The following is a 16,445-nucleotide window of genomic DNA, read 5'->3' as shown; positions in this document are numbered from 1 at the left end:
AATACAAGCACCTGAATTCTAGGTCAGATGTTGAACTACCAAAGGAGGATGAAAGATGCTGGAATACTGGCAGAATCTCTGACCACACCTCTTCATACAGAAAGTGGTTTGCTGCCTGGACTCTGGCTTGGAGGCTAGCAGATGCCTCCTCCACCGCACAGTGCCCTTAGGCATTGGTCCCCTCTGTTCCTTGCACTGATATCCATCACCAGTTACTATCTACTCCTCGTACCACATTCTTCTTTCCCCTTAAACAGTGAAAAGAATAATTAATGAGTACATCTTTGAGAACCAGAAAAGTGTAGTGGGCAAGAAGTGAGTTCAATGAGTGTGCCTTAATACCCCAAAGCAGGTCCCAAATATTCTAAGTAATTGTTTTAATACACAAGTAGGTGAAACAGTGATGTGACATGAAAAGGATGGCTCAAATCTCTAAAAGGTTATTGTGAAATCATCAAAAGCAAAATTAAGTAAAACATTTTCATTTTCACTAGTTTAATGGAGGAGAAAACCTGCAAATCAAACTATATTCCAAGGTACCTTGATCCTAAAATGTTTACAAATAATCAACATATTAAGCAAGAATAACTGTGAAAAATAAAAATCAGGAGACATTTAAAGTTCATTAATGCGATCCAAGCAGTCTTTATTAAAGCTCACATCTGAGTCTATGGAATGGCTTATTTTCTCCTATGAGTTCCACCCAAGGTGAAATGTATTAGCCATATCTAGACTGTAGGTAGTAAGCTGGTGCCCCAATGTCGACCAGCTAAATGAACTATACTACGTATTCTGTAGGTCGGACCTACTTTGGTGATTATGCCACTGTGAATCATAAATGTGGCAAGCTGGAAACAGATCACACAAGTTATCTACCCTGGTTCCTACCCCTTTACTGTGACTCACAGATTAAATTATTTAGTCTAGGTCACCCAACTGGTTCATTGCAGATCCTAATCTAGCTCTCAAGGATATTGAGGCTAAACAGAAAGAACAGATACAAGGATAGAACAGTATAGCTAATTACATGTGGCTTAATTAATCTTCAAGAAAATTAGGCTTTAATTAGAGGTAAATAGGACAACAGTATGAAGGAGGCTGGGAAGAACAGGCATGTACTGTACAGACTGCGCATTGACCCATGACTGTAGTGAGATAGAGGAATAAATCCTTGCCCTTTTTACTTTTTTTGACAGGCAGAGTTAGACAGAGAGAGAGAGACAGAGAGAGTTATAGACAGTGAGAGAGAGACAGAGAGAAAGGTCTTCCCTCCGTTGGTTCACTCCCCTAATGGCCGCCACAGCTGGTGCTGCGCTGATCCAAAGCCAGGAGCCGGGTGCTTTGGCCCAAGCACCTGGGCCATCCTCCACTGCCTTCCCGGGCCACAGCAGAGAGCTGGACTGGAAGAGGAGCAACCTGGACTAGTACCCAGCGCCCCAACCGGGACTAGAACCTGGGGTGCTGGCGCCGCAGGCGGAAGACTGGCCTAGTGAGCCATGGCGCTGGCCGGATTTATTCCTCTTAACAGGTGCTCAGCACATCCCTATAAGAAAAACTTGCAGATTCTTGATGAGGCTTCACCTCACTCCATTAGAATGACTTTCATACAGAAATCAACAAACAACAAGTCCTGGCAAAGATGTGGGGGAAACGGTACTCTAATCCATTGTTGGTGGGAATGTAAAATGGTACAACCACTGTGGAAGACAGTATGGAGATACCTCAGAAATCTGAATATAGACCTACCACACGACCCAGACATCCCACTCCTGGGAATTTACCAAAGGGAAATGAAATCGGAATATGAAAGAGTTATCTGTACCCCCATGTTTATTGAAGCTCAGTTTACAATAGCTAAGATGGAATCAACCCAATGGTCATCAACTGAAGACTGGATAAAGAAATTGTGGGATATGTACACCATGGAGTACTACATAGCAGTAAAAAAAAAATGAAATTCTGTCATTTGCAACAAAATGGATGAAACTGGAAAAGCATCATACTTAGTGAAATAAGCCAGTCCCAAAGAGCAAATACCATATGTTCTCCCTGATGTGATAACTAATAGAGCACCTAAAAGATAATCTATAGAAGTGAACTTGACACTTTGAGATGCAGGGACTTCGAACAGCCCTTGTCTTGACTGCTGAGACACAATTTTTTTCATCTTATTTGTTGAACTCTTAGTACAGAGTTAATCGTATGTATATAGTTAATTGAAAATAGATCTTTGTAAAAAATAAGAATGGAAATAGGAGAAGGAGGAGGAAGAAGGTTGGGAGGGCAGGTACAATGGGAAGAATCACTATGTTCCTAAAGCTGTATTTATGAAATGTATGAAGTTTGTATTCCGTAAATAAAAGGTTTCCAGGAAAAAAAAAGAAAAACTTGCAGATTCCTCTGTTGTTTTTCTGCTTTATACTCACAGAGAGTGTTTTCAAATTGCTACACTCTAGAAAGTTGTGCTTCCTACAATAAGTACAAATGTGGAATAATCATAAATAAATAAGAATACCTGGGGACTGAGATCACTCCTGCTCCAGGTTTGGTAGGATTACACCTCATTTTCACAGCAGTGGATCGGCCATTAATGCAAGACGTTGTAGTTGTAGAAGATCTATTGTAAAGTAAATGATATTTTAAAGAAAGTTATGATGCAGATTAAAAAGTCAAAACTGTCATGTGTATAATTGCTCTCATGCTGTATAAACAAATGAGAAAGAAAATGTATTCATTAATTTGAAATTTTAATACACATTCAGGTCATTTACTTTCACTACCTATGGAAAGTTGACTATTTTCCTTGGTATAATGATATACTATTATCAAGTTACTTAGCAAAGCTATTATAATTTTACTTAAAATTACAATAAAAAGTTTTCACATGAGCAGAGGTCACATCTACTTGAGCTGATATTTTGATGAGCAATTTAAAAATGATTATTGCCTAGACAATGAAGCAGAGCCTCTTTATTGCCTCATTTACAAGAATATAGATCGTAATTTGAGGAAAATTATTCAAAGTTTTCAAAATATTGCATGTTTATTTTTACTGAGTTTTTCACTTAATGATCAGTTACTGATTAGCCATTAGGAATAAGCTACCATGCTAAATATCTGCTGACATAATACATCTTCCCTGCCACTAGAAACTTATCCAGAATGAGAAATTTTATACATAGAGATAGGGAGAAACAACATGTATATATAATATATAATTATATATTTATTGTATATATGCTTTTTAGATAAACACAGGGAAGCAGCATCTTCACTTACTTATAAAAGAAATGCACATCTGGAATTTGGCTTGGTGAAGCCGGGAACATATCTTCTCTTATATTAATATTTTGCAATGTTGTTTCAACTGTCACTCCTAGAGATTGAAAAATAAACTATTAAGCAATATGAGAAAATAAGATTTACCTAGCCTTTGAGTACATGAATAGTAAGCAGGTTTATTCTCATGAATATCCTTTTAACAGAAACATTGCAATTATTTAACGCATTCAGGATAAGACTGAGAAACTTCCCAAAGTCTCCAGAATAGAAAAGAAAATATTCTATTCCTTAGCTTTGTAATTTGACTTAAGTCATTTCAATTTCCTGGATCTTATTTTCTAGATATGTAAAATGCAGGCAGTAACGTCAATAACCTATAAAGCGCAGTCCGGTTTTAACATTTCAAAAATCTACTATTAAAATTGTCAACCTCATACTGAGTTTTGTTGAGTGAGTTGGGCTACTTTGCTAACAAACTTTTATTCATATTAAATACAAACATAACTGACAACAGAATAATTTTTAGCACTAATAATTGATAGAAAATAAATCCAAATTTTTCTTAATATAATAAGCAGAAAAGTAATGCACTTTGCCTATCTCTTCAGGAGAAAATGATGGCAGAACTAAAATGCAAGTTACACAGCAAACTTTGTAAGAGTTTTGATACTGACCCTAAGCCCAATAACTGTCCTTGGTGCTGAAAGTTGATGTCAATTTCCTCTGTAGTCTATAGCGACAATTCTCAAATCTGGCTACACATCAGAATCACTGATGGGGTTTGCTAAAGCCATACATTCCTAACCTCCATTACAGAGGTGTTAATGAACCCAGTCCCTAAAACTGACTAGTTAGAGACCTGTACTCTCCTTACACCTTCCAGGATCACTGAGACGGAACAGGCACACAGGGAATGAAACCTGATAGCCCCATCTTTGCTACCAACTTAGTTCTGAAGTAAGAAAAGATAATGAGGGGCTGGCGTTGTGGCATAGTGGGTAAAGCCACTGCCTGCAGTACCAGCATCCCATAAGGATGCCTGTTCAAGTTCTGGCAGCTCCACTTCCAATCCAGCTCTCTGCTGTGGCCTGGGAAAGCAGTAGACAATGGCCCATTCCTTGGGCCCCTGCACCACTGTGGGAGACCTGGAAAAAGTTCCTGGCTTCGAATCAGCACAGCTCCAGCCATTGCAGCCAACGGGGGAGTGAACCAGTGGATGGAAGACCTCTCCGTCTCTTTCTGCCTCTCCTTCTCTCTGCGAGTAACTCTGACTTTCAAATAAATAAATAAATCTTAAAAAAAGAAAAGATAATGAAATCTGGTGGCATACACTGTGAATCAGGTGTATATAATATTGCTTTCTATTATTGATTTGCTTTTTAGTTTTGGTTTTTAAAAGTATTCTGCCTCTTAAATTCCTAAGGAATCTGAAGAAAAAATTTAGAGCTTCACAAAAGACATATGACATATGAGTTAACACCAATTCAGAGTGTTGTATTCACTGAAAATGATCAACAGAAACCCTCTTTGGTGGAGAGTTTTTAGCCATTTTTACAAAGTGATGACTTGGAATCACCTGTGGGCCTTAATCAGCAATGCAATGACAAGTTGTTGGTTCCAACATGTTAGAGTAAATACATGCATGTATAGCACGAACCAAAGGAAGCTTACCTAAAAATGTATCTGCCAGAATAATGGATTGCGACGATAAGGCTGCTCGGAAACCCTTACTTTCAGAAGGAATGATAGTTGACTGGCACACAAACGCTCCTACCAGATTTGTGTAATCGTCTGAGCCCGCCACCATTTCCTTTACTGTAAAGTCTGTTATATTGTTAGTACAGAGAGCCATCTTCTTCCCCTGGGAAAACAAAGTCATAAAGGAGAGGGTTTATTGAAGGTCAGTCTGTAACCTGATTTTCAGCTAGCTAGTGACTCCAACATTACAGGGGCTCTCTCCCCAACACGGAGATTCTGACTTGAATGATCTGGTAGCATTTTTTAAAGCTCTCAAGGCAATTTCAATGTCCAGCCAGTGTTGAGAGCCACTGCAATTGTAACAAATACAGTAATTTAAGGCTGCAATTGCTCCTCTCAACACAGGCTTCATTTGTGCTGGATGAATGTCATCTAACTTAAGGAAATAAAAGTCTTCCACAAAATATTCAAGTCATAGGATAAAAATGTATGCAAACAGACCAGGGAACTGTTTTTGAAGATTTTAATGCACAAAAAAACTTGCTCTTCCTTGTACTCTGTGGATCCATGCGTGGCAGGAAAGCAATGTGATGGATGAAGAGGACAGCTTAAAGGCACATTGCAGCAAAATTCTAGAACACTCAAATTCTAAACAGTTGGTCGCTATACGTGTTTCGCTTTCTCTTTAGACTCAATGTGGACCTGTATAACTGTGTAATAAGTTGAAGAGAATTATATGGGTTTAGTTTTTAATCATTTAGAAGTTAGCTGGACGGCATAGTTTATAAAAACTGGAAAACTGGGGACCAATATAGTGGCATTCTGGGTTAGGCCACCTTCTGTGACAAGGGCATCCCATATGGGCACTGGTTCAGCTCCCAGCTGTTCCACTTCCAATCCAGTCCCCTGTGATTGGCCTGGGAAAGCAGCAAAAGATGGTCCAAGTGGTTGCACCACTGCACCCATGTGGGAAACCCAAAAGAAGCTCCTGGCCACTACGGCCACTTGAAGAGTGAATCAGCAGATGGAGGAGCTCTGGATCTGTGTGTGTATGTGTGTAGGTGTGTGTATATGTGTGTAGGTGTGTGTATATATGTGTGTGTATGTGTGCATATGTATGTATGTGTGTGTATGTATGTGTGTGTATGTGTGTGTAGGTGTGTATATGTGTGTGTATGTTTGTGTATGTGTGTGTATGTGTGTGTGTGTGTAAAAAAGCCTTTCAAATAAATAAATCTTTTTTTAAAAACTAGAAAACTGTTTAGTATACATATAGTCACACTGCAAAATAAACTTTCTTGCTCCACTACTCTATAAAGAAATGCAGAAAGAAAACAGGGAAATTATTTCACTAGGTGTAGATATAAAGTTTAAACAGATGGGCATAAAAACTTTTCTGTGTTAACACACTTGTAATCATAGCCTATACATTTTTCTCTCTCCACCAGGCCTTCTCACCAGATGTATTTTTACTAAGCGTAAATTAAATTGTTGAATCCAAGAAAAAAAAATGGAAAAGAGCAGAGAGAAATTACTGAGAAAAAAAAGAGGAAGTAACAGACTAACAGGATATGAATGAGAATAAAAGGAATGACAAAGATAATAGAAGTAAAGAGAAGGCAGACAGAATAAGAGATGCTGGAAATATGAGGATAAGATTGCGATGTGTGAAGATAATACAGTTAATCTAATCTAGTACCTCACACAGTCTCAGGACATACCAGGTATTTAACATACATTTATTTACTGAGTGCACTAAGTGACTAACCAATCTAGCAAGTGTATTAGATCTCCCATGTAAAGTCAGAACAGGACAAATACTGAAGCACGTGAAATTCACAGAATTTTTTAATTTGAAAACTTCTGTGATGATCAGATCTCTATTTCCTTTGAGCAAGTCTGGCACAGCTTCTCAGAATGAAGATAGCTGAAGACTTAGGGGCTCGTATAAAAAGAGACATGAAGGAAACACCTTATTATATTGTTATCTTTGCTAATGCTGTATCCATAGTTTCCAACTCCAACCTTGCATGTTCATAAGGATATTGGATATGTGGTCCTCTAACTCTGACCATCACTGGTATCAGTAAATGTTCTGATTCTTCCTACAGAAAATGAAGTCCCATTATTTACAAGCAGATGCTTCCTATCAACTAACATCTGTCCCTGCAAACCTCCCTTTTATTTGAGACAAGCTTCCTTTTGGAATTCTTTTTTTTCCTTCAGAATGACAACATACATGTGATGGTTAGTTTTAGGTGTCAAATTGATTGGATTAAAGGATGCCTAGAGAGTTGTAATGGGATTGTTCCTCGCTACAGCTGTGAGGGTGTTTCCAGAGGAGAATGGTGTATGAGCTGGGAACTAAGCAGGGAAGATCCTTCTTCAATGTGGGTGGGCACCATCCCCTCTGGTGGGCGCCTGGATAGAACAAGAGGCAGAGAAAGGAGTACTTCTTGCTCCTAGAGCTGGGACACTACTCCACCTGCCATGGACGTCAGAACTCTGGGATCTCTGGACAGCAGCCCCCGAGGCTCTCAGTCCTGCAGCCCTAGGTTGAGAATGACATGATTGGCTTTCCTCCTTGCTGGGTTTTCAGACTTGGGCTCAGCTCTACCAGAATCCCAGAGTCTGCTTGCAGTGGGTCTGTTGTAGGAGTCCTGGCTTCTATCCATAATCATGTGAGCCAATTTCCCCAACAAACCTCCACTCATGGATCTCATAGGTACCCAACACAAATACCAACTGAATGTACCCTATCAGAAATGCTTGAGAACAGAAGTGTTTCATATTTTGGATTCTTTTGGATTTTAGAAATATACACAGACTTTACAAGTTATGCATCCTTAATCTGAAAATATAAAACAAGAAATGCTCCAAAAACAGTTTTGGATTTTGGAGCAGTTTGGATTTCAGGTTCTCAGGTTAGGAGACACACACACACACACACACACACACACTCTCTCTCTCTCTCTCTCTCTCTCTCCAATAAGCAAGAATAAAACTTTCTTAAACCACAATTGCTTGCCTCAAAAAAACAGAGGAAAGACTGACAAACGTGACTCACTTTCACACAAACGTGAAGGACGCTCAAAGCGCTCACACCCCATAGCTCCAAGCTAGTGATTCAGCTGGGTGGATAAGTGCTTTGATGTCCCGGGAACCAGACAAGGCTGTCCCAGGTAGATGAAGCTGCCAGCGTGCTCAGAAGTGCAAGAGGATTTGAGTATTCAAAGGCCAGTTCCTGACATTGGTTTTTAGTTTCCAAGGAGAATTCATTGCTCCATCAATGCAGAAAATACCACCTCAATCAGTTCTGAAATATAACTGCATCTCACCTTGGCAGCCAGAACTCACCTCATGCCCACATAAGCTGATATTGAAGAAATGGAAGTATTTCGTTCCTTTGGAGGTGAAGCTGGGGCCATTCATTAATGAGCCCACACTGCTGAGGTTGCTAAAGTCATAGTGAAAACTCTGGTTTTCTTTTTCATGGTAGAAAAAGCAGTCACTGTAGCAAATGGAGTGGTCCTTCAATTAAAGATTAAGAGATTTAAAGAAATAAAAAGCATTAGCTGCTGCTAAAAAAAATGTGTTTCCAAAAAAGTTCTAGGCATGAAGACCATTTCAGTAATTTCATCTTGGTTCCAACATATTTAACCATACCAGTAGGGAAAATTTCTAAACTCTAAGTAGATTTTTATAGGCAAAGAAGACTCAGATTTTTTCAAAGTCAGAGTAAAGTAATTCTTAAGTTAGCTTCTTACAGAAGGTATTTTAAGAAACAGTCAAAATTCCCATTACGCTGTTCTAGATAGCAAAACTACTTTCTCCCTAACTCCTAATAGAGCATCAATCTTTGCCTTTAAAATGTAAGATACATTTGCAGTCCCTATAAACTCCTGTTGCTAGCCTGTAGTGGCAGTTCATTTGCAGTCAATAACACATGACAAATCAGCTTTTATATTTCAGGAAACCATTCTTATTTAAGTGTTTTTCTTAGTATTTGACATCCCCAGTACCTAGTATACTTATGGCACATCAGTATTAAGTGCTCATAGTAGAAGCTCAATAAATGTAAGAGGAGAAAAAAACAGGAAAATGGGATGAAAAGTCTTTTTTCAGAACCAATGGCAACTTCATAGCTCCTATGAAGCATTAAGCAGAATACTTGAGTTTCTCTCTCAAAATGCATGCTCTCTCACCTGAGTGCTTTTACTTCCAGGCCCACATGGAACACAAGCCTCCTTGCCATAGACCTGATGTATGGACAGGTAGGTGTCAGGTGGACACTCCTTGCACTGGTTGGTTTCTTTTTCAATGTAGTGGCCTGGGGGGCAGGGGACACACGATGAGCCCGACTGTTCAGAACCGAGGGCACAGGCACGGCATGAGGACGCCACCCCATCGACTGCATTAGTGGCTGTGATAGAATAAATCTTCACCATGTCATTGATGAACCGTCTATTCTAAAAAGAGAGCAGAAAGTAGTGACTTCTGCCTTGGAGCTTGGTGGTACAACAGATTACGTTTCATGTGGATATCACCAAAACAAGCAGAATGTTCCATCCTAATAGCTTGGCACTGGCAATGGATTAATATCACTCCTATTTTATTCTTGTGAAAAGACCTTAAATCTTGACCCGAGAAGTTAACGTCCACTCTATGAAATTATTGGAGCTTTGCCACAATTACCACAAGATCTGTCATAACTGGTATGAACTTGGGCATATTTACAGACCTCATATCTGAAAGAACTGTCATATTTCAAGAGAGGCAATTTTACTTCACACCATTCTTTATTCGATAAAAGTCTAAATCGAATGATTATTAAAATATTGACAGCATGGCAGAGTGAAAAAGCCTGGGAATAGGGATTAGAAAACCTAGGAAGAGTAGGACCTGCGGTCCCCATGCAAACACTAACTGTGACATGGAGCCTGCCTTTCCCTCATCAATTCAGTCGGATTCTACCGAGAGGTTCTGGAATCCGGAGTTAAGAAGCTGGGTCTTCTATATTCCTCCTTCTGACACTGGGTGAATTAAGGTCTGGTTTTCATCCTGCCGTGGACATCACTCCATCAGTACAGAGCAGTGATACCCAGGCTACTCAATGCTTTCTTGTCTGGGACAACGATAGAAGGAAGGCAAAGGGGAGAGGAGGATTTCGTGGCACACTCCTGCCACACACAGTGGGAATACCAACACCTGTAAAAAACACCCAGACTCAAGAAAAATCCGGGAAATGGTCTTCCCACTAAATTCCTGAAGAGGAAAGAAAGTGCCCCACATTCTCCACTGCAGTGTTAGGGCCGCTTCTGAACAAGAGGTCTTGACTAGGGAAATCCATAAAAATAAAGAAGGTATGTTAAGGAACCATCAAAATCCTCATTATGCTATTCTAAATAGTAAAACTATAAAATAAAACAAAAATAACAGCCCTGAAAATATCAAAATATACAATGAAATTTACTTAGGAGAGGATTTGCTCTATTCTAACAGAGAAATGAAAGGAGGCAAATTATTCTGCATTATAAAACCAAAAGGTATGTATGTACACCTTCTCCAGGCTGTAAAGGAGACATTACTATAATGATAAAAATGAAACAGGACTGGTTGGTGGCTCCTAGACAAATGTCACGCCACTCAGATGAAGAGGAAGAAAGTCAACAAACCTATCAAAGCCTCAGAAAGCCTGAAAAGTAATTTGTTAGGTCTATGGTGTTAGATTTTCTTTTTCTTAAGACTCAGAGGATTTCGTTTGTTTGGAGTTCAAAGTAATTCAAAGATACACTGCATTGTTTCATTTCATATACTCTTACTACCCCAAAATTTAAAAAGTACCATTTTATCTCAATCAGATGGTGAATTTCACATCAATGAAAACTCTATCTTTTCCTCCAGATTAGAACCATCACTTTGCAAACATCACCACAAGGGGGAATCATCTTCGTGTTTAAAGAAAAAGTATCTGGAACTTACATCTTGACCCTGATTGGTTCTCTGGAAGGCCCAGGTAAACGTAAACGTGGCATTCTTAAAGATGATGTGGGTGTATGCTTGTTTCTCTTTGGTTCCACCCCATGATTCCACCACATTGGTACTTTTCCTATTAATATCCTAAAACACAGGAAGAGAAACATACAAATAACCTCAATATTAATATACTTATGTCTACATTACAAATACATATTGACACTTAGAAGTGCACAAGTACCTGCTGTACTCAGTAATACAGTATGTCAAGTGCACAAGTACCTGCTGTACTCAGTAATACAATAGGTCAAGTGCACAAGTACCTGCTGTACTCAGTAATACAATAGGTCAAGTGCACAAGTAACTGCTGTACTCGGTAATACAGTATGTCAAGTGCACAAGTACCTGCTGTACTCAGTAATACAATAGGTCAAGTGCACAAGTACCTGCTGTACTCAGTAATACAATAGGTCAAGTGCACAAGTACCTGCTGTACTCGGTAATACAGTATGTCAAGTGCACAAATACCTGCTGTACTCAGTAATACAATATGTCAAGTGCACAAGTACCTGCTGTACTCAGTAATACAGCAGGTCAAGTGCACAAGTACCTGCTGTACTCAGTAATACAATAGGTCAAGTGCACAAGTACTTGCTGTACTCAGTAATACAGTATGTCAAGTGCACATGTACCTGCCATACTCGGTAATACAATAGGTCAAGAGCACAAGTACCTGCTGTACTCAGTAATACAGTAGGTCAAGGGCACAAGTACCTGCTATACTCAATAATACAGTAGGTCAAGTGCACAAGTACCTGCTGTACTCAGTAATACAATAGGTCAAGAGCACAAGTACCTGCTGTACTCAGTAATACAGTATGTCAAGTGCACAAGTACCTGCTGTACTCAGCAATACACTATGTCAAGTGCACAAGTATCTGATGTACTCGGTAATATAGTATGTCAAGTGCACAAGTCCTGCTGTACTCAGTAATACAGTATGTCAAGTGCACAAGTACCTGCTGTACTCAGCAATACACTATGTCAAGTGCACAAGTATCTGATGTACTCGGTAATATAGTATGTCAAGTGCACAAGTCCTGCTGTACTCAGTAATACAGTATGTCAAGTGCACAAGTACCTGCCATACTCGGTAATACAGTATGTCAAGTGCACAAGTACCTGCTGTACTCAGTAATACAATAGGTCAAGTGCACAAGTACCTGCTGTACTCGGTAATACAGTATGTCAAGTGCACAAGTACCTGCTGTACTCAGTAATACAATATGTCAAGCACATGGTCAGCATGAATGGAAAGAGGTCACAAGCCACAGTATGCTTTCATGTTGGCTGTTTGGGGTGAATGAGTGATCCCAACCTGGAAAACATACTTAGCAGAGGAAACTTCTCACAGTATACTTCCAGGATTCTAAAGAACGGAAAAGCTTTCTATTTCTGTCTTTCTCCTTGAGCAATGCTGACAGACAACACAGAAATTTCAAGTTCCCTCGCATGTTTCTCAGCCCTTTGGCTAAGATCCAGTGCAATTTGCCCCCTGAGTTATACTTGCAACTTCCAGGCTTATCCAAGTTTAGACTAACCAGATTATTGTTTCATGTTCATAAAATACTTAACTCCAAAGGCTTGATCCATATATTTTATTTCTGACTTCCTTAGCTAAATTCAACATTTTGAATAATTATAAAAATTTGTGATATGCCAACCAATATGCTTCACTAACACAGCTAGAAGGCAAATATAAGTCAGACAAATAATCCAATAGATATTTGAAATGAAAACCAAGTTTAACTTTGAATTTTCTAACTAGTCTTCCCTGTGAAATCCTGATAAATTATGCAAGTCCTCAGAAGGCTTCCATTACTTATTGGGGATGTTGGCAACTGGCTGCCATGAGCCTATGACATGTCTCTTTCTTTAGCTTCCTATGATACAAACATAGAAATCAAAATGTTATGAAGTCATCAAACATACTACAAATAGATACCTCTGACATTCACACTACAAACACATATAACCAAAAAATGTTTGTCACGCATTACAGAAATCCCCACATTTCCAAGCCAAATCACCACACTTGCAATTTCCAAAACGGATTTCCTAAGATACAGTGAGTGCTTCATTAAACATCATCTTTCTGGGTCATAAGAAATGGAATTTATTGTACTGCTATAAATAATGCCACCTTATATCTATAAAGGACTACTTGAAATTCAAAGCGTTCTTATTTGATATTAAAAAAAAAACCTATGAGAAGAGCAAATTACACAGAGGGGAAAGAAAATTAGCATATTCTGCTGTAAACAAAAAACTCTGGGATTGATTCACCAAAGTGTCACATGACTACTACTCTCAGGAGTGCTTGTCAAGAGAGAGGAACAAAAACACAAGCACATGAACATAATCAAAAGGACATTTTCTCAAAGCATTTTGGGAGCACAGTGGTGAAAATGGTTAGAAGTGTGAACTATCCTTGAGTGTGAATGGGAGGTCATCAAATGAGAGGGCAAAATGACAAATATTACAGCTTAGAAAACAGGAAAATCGCACACTGTTTCATGAAAGTGAACAAATTCTGGATGATAAAGATACTTGAGTACAAAAGCAGGTTTGCTAGCAAAGGCTGGGGTAAGGATATGAAAAGTCATAGAAACGCCATGCTAAGGAATTTGAGAAATATTCAGGGCCACTGGTTCTCAAACTTCACCCTGTATCCTTGAGGCTTGCCAAAATACAGATCACTGTGTCACCTCCCCAGCCATTTGTCACTTGGTAAGGTCAAAATGGGCTCCCAAGTTTGCTTTTCTTTTTTTTTTTAAAGATTTATTTATTTAGTTGAAAGTCAGAGTTACACAGAGAGAGGAGAGACAGAGAGAGAGAGAGAGGTCTTCCATCCAATGATTCACTCTCCAATTGGCTGCAATGGCTGGAGCTGCACCAATCGGAAGCCAGGAGCCTCCTCCAGGTCTCCCATGCGGGTACAGGGGCCCAAGGACTTGGGTCATCTTCTACTGCTTTCCCAGGCCATAGCAGAGAGCTGGATCCGAAGAGGAGCAGCCAGGACTAGAACCGGCGCCCATAAGGGATGCCAGCGTTTCAGGCCAGGGTGTTAACCCACTGCGTCACAGCACCACCGCCCCCCCCCCACTTTGCTTTTCTAACAAGCACCCAGATGATGGTAAAGCTGCTAGTCCAGGGATCACACTTCAGGAATCACTATCTCTGACGACAATAAGAAGTCATCAAGCAGCTGGCGCCACGACTCACTAGGCTAATCATCCACCTTGCGGCGCCAGCACACTGGGTTCTAGTCCCAGTCTGGGCGCCAGAATCTGTCCCGGTTGCCCCTCTTCCAGGACAGCTCTCTGCTGTGGCCAGGGAGTGCAGGGGAGGATGGCCCAAGTGCTTGGGCCCTGCACCCCATGGGAGACCAGGAGAAGCACCTGGCTCCTGCCTTCGGATCAGCGCAGTGCGCCAGCCGCAGCGCGGTGGCCGTGGCGGCCATTGGAGAGTGAACCAACGGCAAAAGGAAGACCTTTCTCTCTGTCTCTCTCTCTCTCACTGTCCACTCTGCCTATCAAAAATAAATAAATAAATAAAAATAAAAATAAAAATAAAAAAGTTGTCAAGCATTAGGGGGGTGGGTTTGTTGTTTTGTACCTCTACTGTTTTTACATTTATAAAGATAATCATGACGAACACATGGCTGAGAGAGTAGAGATGAGAAGAATGGATAAGAGATTACTAAATAATCTAGTCAAAAGATAATAGGACTCTGAATTTCAGTGCTGGCACTAAATATGATGAAAACTAACAGAAAAGAAACATGGGGGAAGCTGGGAGAATCAGCCAGTGGTTATCTGATAGGAATAGTGGAGGATATTCATGAGCTTTTACTGTTACAAAGCCAGTAGTTTTAAAAGATTTATTCATTTATTTGAAAGGCACAGTTACAGAGAGAGACACATGAGATCTTCCATCAGCTGGTTCACTTCCCAAATGGCCAAAACATCCAGAGCTGGGCTGATCAGAAACCAGGAGCCAGGAGCTTCCTTTGGGTCTCCCAAGTGGGTGCAGGGGCCCAAACACTTGAGCCATCCTCCATTGCTTTCCCAGGAAAATCATCAGGGACAAAGCCAGTATTTTTTAGAACAAAATGGTTTGCTTTCATTTAAGACCCAAGTAATCACAAACCAATGTTTAAATCTCCTCACACATTGTAAATCACAGAGGAAACTGTTAATGAATTATTAGCTAACTACCAACAGATCATTGAGGGAAAAAACAAACACAGCAGGCCTATGAAAACACTGTTCAATTGCAATGTTAAATCTTAGTCAACAACTTTCTAAAGCTCACATGAACTCTTAATAAATTTTGTTTTGTTCCTTTCCTCAAGCTAAAACTTGAGAGTTCAATGACGCCTAGAAAGGGCAAAATTATGACACATGCATAGTAATGTCCTCTGTCTAAACTATCAAGTTGAACAAGGAAGAGTTTTCTCTCCACCTAGTGTCCTACACCCCAACCATTTTCTGCTCTCACCTATTAAAACACATTCCCTCAGCAGGCGCCGTGGCTCACTAGGCTAATCCTCCCCCTGCGGCGCCGGCACCCTGGGTTCTAGTCCTGCTTGGGGCGCTGGATTCTGTCCCGGTTGCCCCTCTTCCAGTCCAGCTCTCTGCTGTGGCCCGGGAAGGCAGTGAAGGATGGCCCAAGTACTTGGACCCTGCACCCGCATGGGAGACCAGGAGGAAGCACCTGGCTCCTGGCTTTGGATCAGCGCTGTGTGCCGGCTGCGGCAGCCATTTAGGGGATGAACCAATGGAAGGAAGACCTTTCTCTCTGTCTCTTTCTCTCTCACTGTCTAACTCTGCCTGTCAAAAAAAATTAAAAATTAAAAAAAAAACACACATTCCCTCCTGATGGTTGAACTGTTGACGATGACAAGAGGAACACTGCTGTTGAGAACTTTTATGAAATAATTTTCTATCAGATTAATATTCCCTGACCCCTGTCAGTCAAGTGGGCCCTGCCCTAGGCCCTTCTGCTGAAGAATGAATGCTGTGTGTATGTGTGTGTATGTGTGTGCGTGCATGCAAGCATGCAAATACTTTATTTATGGAACAATCCCTGGCAATTTCTTTAGGCTTTTACAAAATGTTTTTGGAAGATTCTAAGAATGGCGAGAAAAATGGTATTTTTATCCCATCTTGTGTCAATAAATTCACACTTGCAAGAGAGCGCTGAAACACTGAAGCCGCCCTTTCACTCACCACCATGAAGTACAGGACACAGTCGGCTGAGCAGAGGGTCTCAAAGACGAAGGTTATTCTTCCTAGTTCAGAACCTGAGGCTCCAGTCATGGACGTTGGTGGTCTATTTGCCAGATTAAAACAGCAATATTTATAGCATGTTCTATACACAATTGGAAACAAAATGGAGGTACTTTTTCTTACACTGAGTGCTAC

At 40.2% G+C, this 16,445-nt stretch overlaps 1 protein-coding gene and 1 long non-coding RNA gene across 3 annotated transcripts in view; one reads left to right on the top strand and one right to left on the bottom strand.

The window, feature by feature from the left end:
• Positions 1–16,445, bottom strand: part of ELAPOR2 (endosome-lysosome associated apoptosis and autophagy regulator family member 2) — a 200,958-nt gene that overhangs the window by 41,324 nt on the left and 143,189 nt on the right. For both annotated transcript variants that reach the window (XM_002713858.5, XM_051853011.2), the window contains 7 exons: positions 16,251–16,353; positions 10,963–11,100; positions 9,186–9,449; positions 8,338–8,511; positions 4,954–5,143; positions 3,280–3,376; positions 2,516–2,617 (listed from right to left, as the gene is read on the bottom strand). In XM_002713858.5, the coding sequence (XP_002713904.1) occupies positions 2,516–2,617; positions 3,280–3,376; positions 4,954–5,143; positions 8,338–8,511; positions 9,186–9,449; positions 10,963–11,100; positions 16,251–16,353 (1,068 nt within the window). The remainder of the gene's footprint in view (positions 1–2,515; positions 2,618–3,279; positions 3,377–4,953; positions 5,144–8,337; positions 8,512–9,185; positions 9,450–10,962; positions 11,101–16,250; positions 16,354–16,445) is intronic.
• LOC103349509 (uncharacterized) overlaps positions 10,000–16,445 on the top strand; it is a 41,164-nt gene continuing 34,718 nt past the window's right edge. Inside the window, exons 1-2 of the long non-coding RNA XR_007922266.2 lie at positions 10,000–10,343; positions 10,885–10,996. This is a non-coding gene — a long non-coding RNA (uncharacterized lncRNA). The remainder of the gene's footprint in view (positions 10,344–10,884; positions 10,997–16,445) is intronic.

Source organism: Oryctolagus cuniculus, chromosome 16 (assembly GCF_964237555.1).
Source record: "Oryctolagus cuniculus chromosome 16, mOryCun1.1, whole genome shotgun sequence".
NCBI classification, from domain to species: domain Eukaryota; kingdom Metazoa; phylum Chordata; class Mammalia; order Lagomorpha; family Leporidae; genus Oryctolagus; species Oryctolagus cuniculus.
The sequence above is the reverse complement of the archived record's forward strand: the minus strand, read 5'-3'. Positions and strand labels throughout refer to the sequence as shown.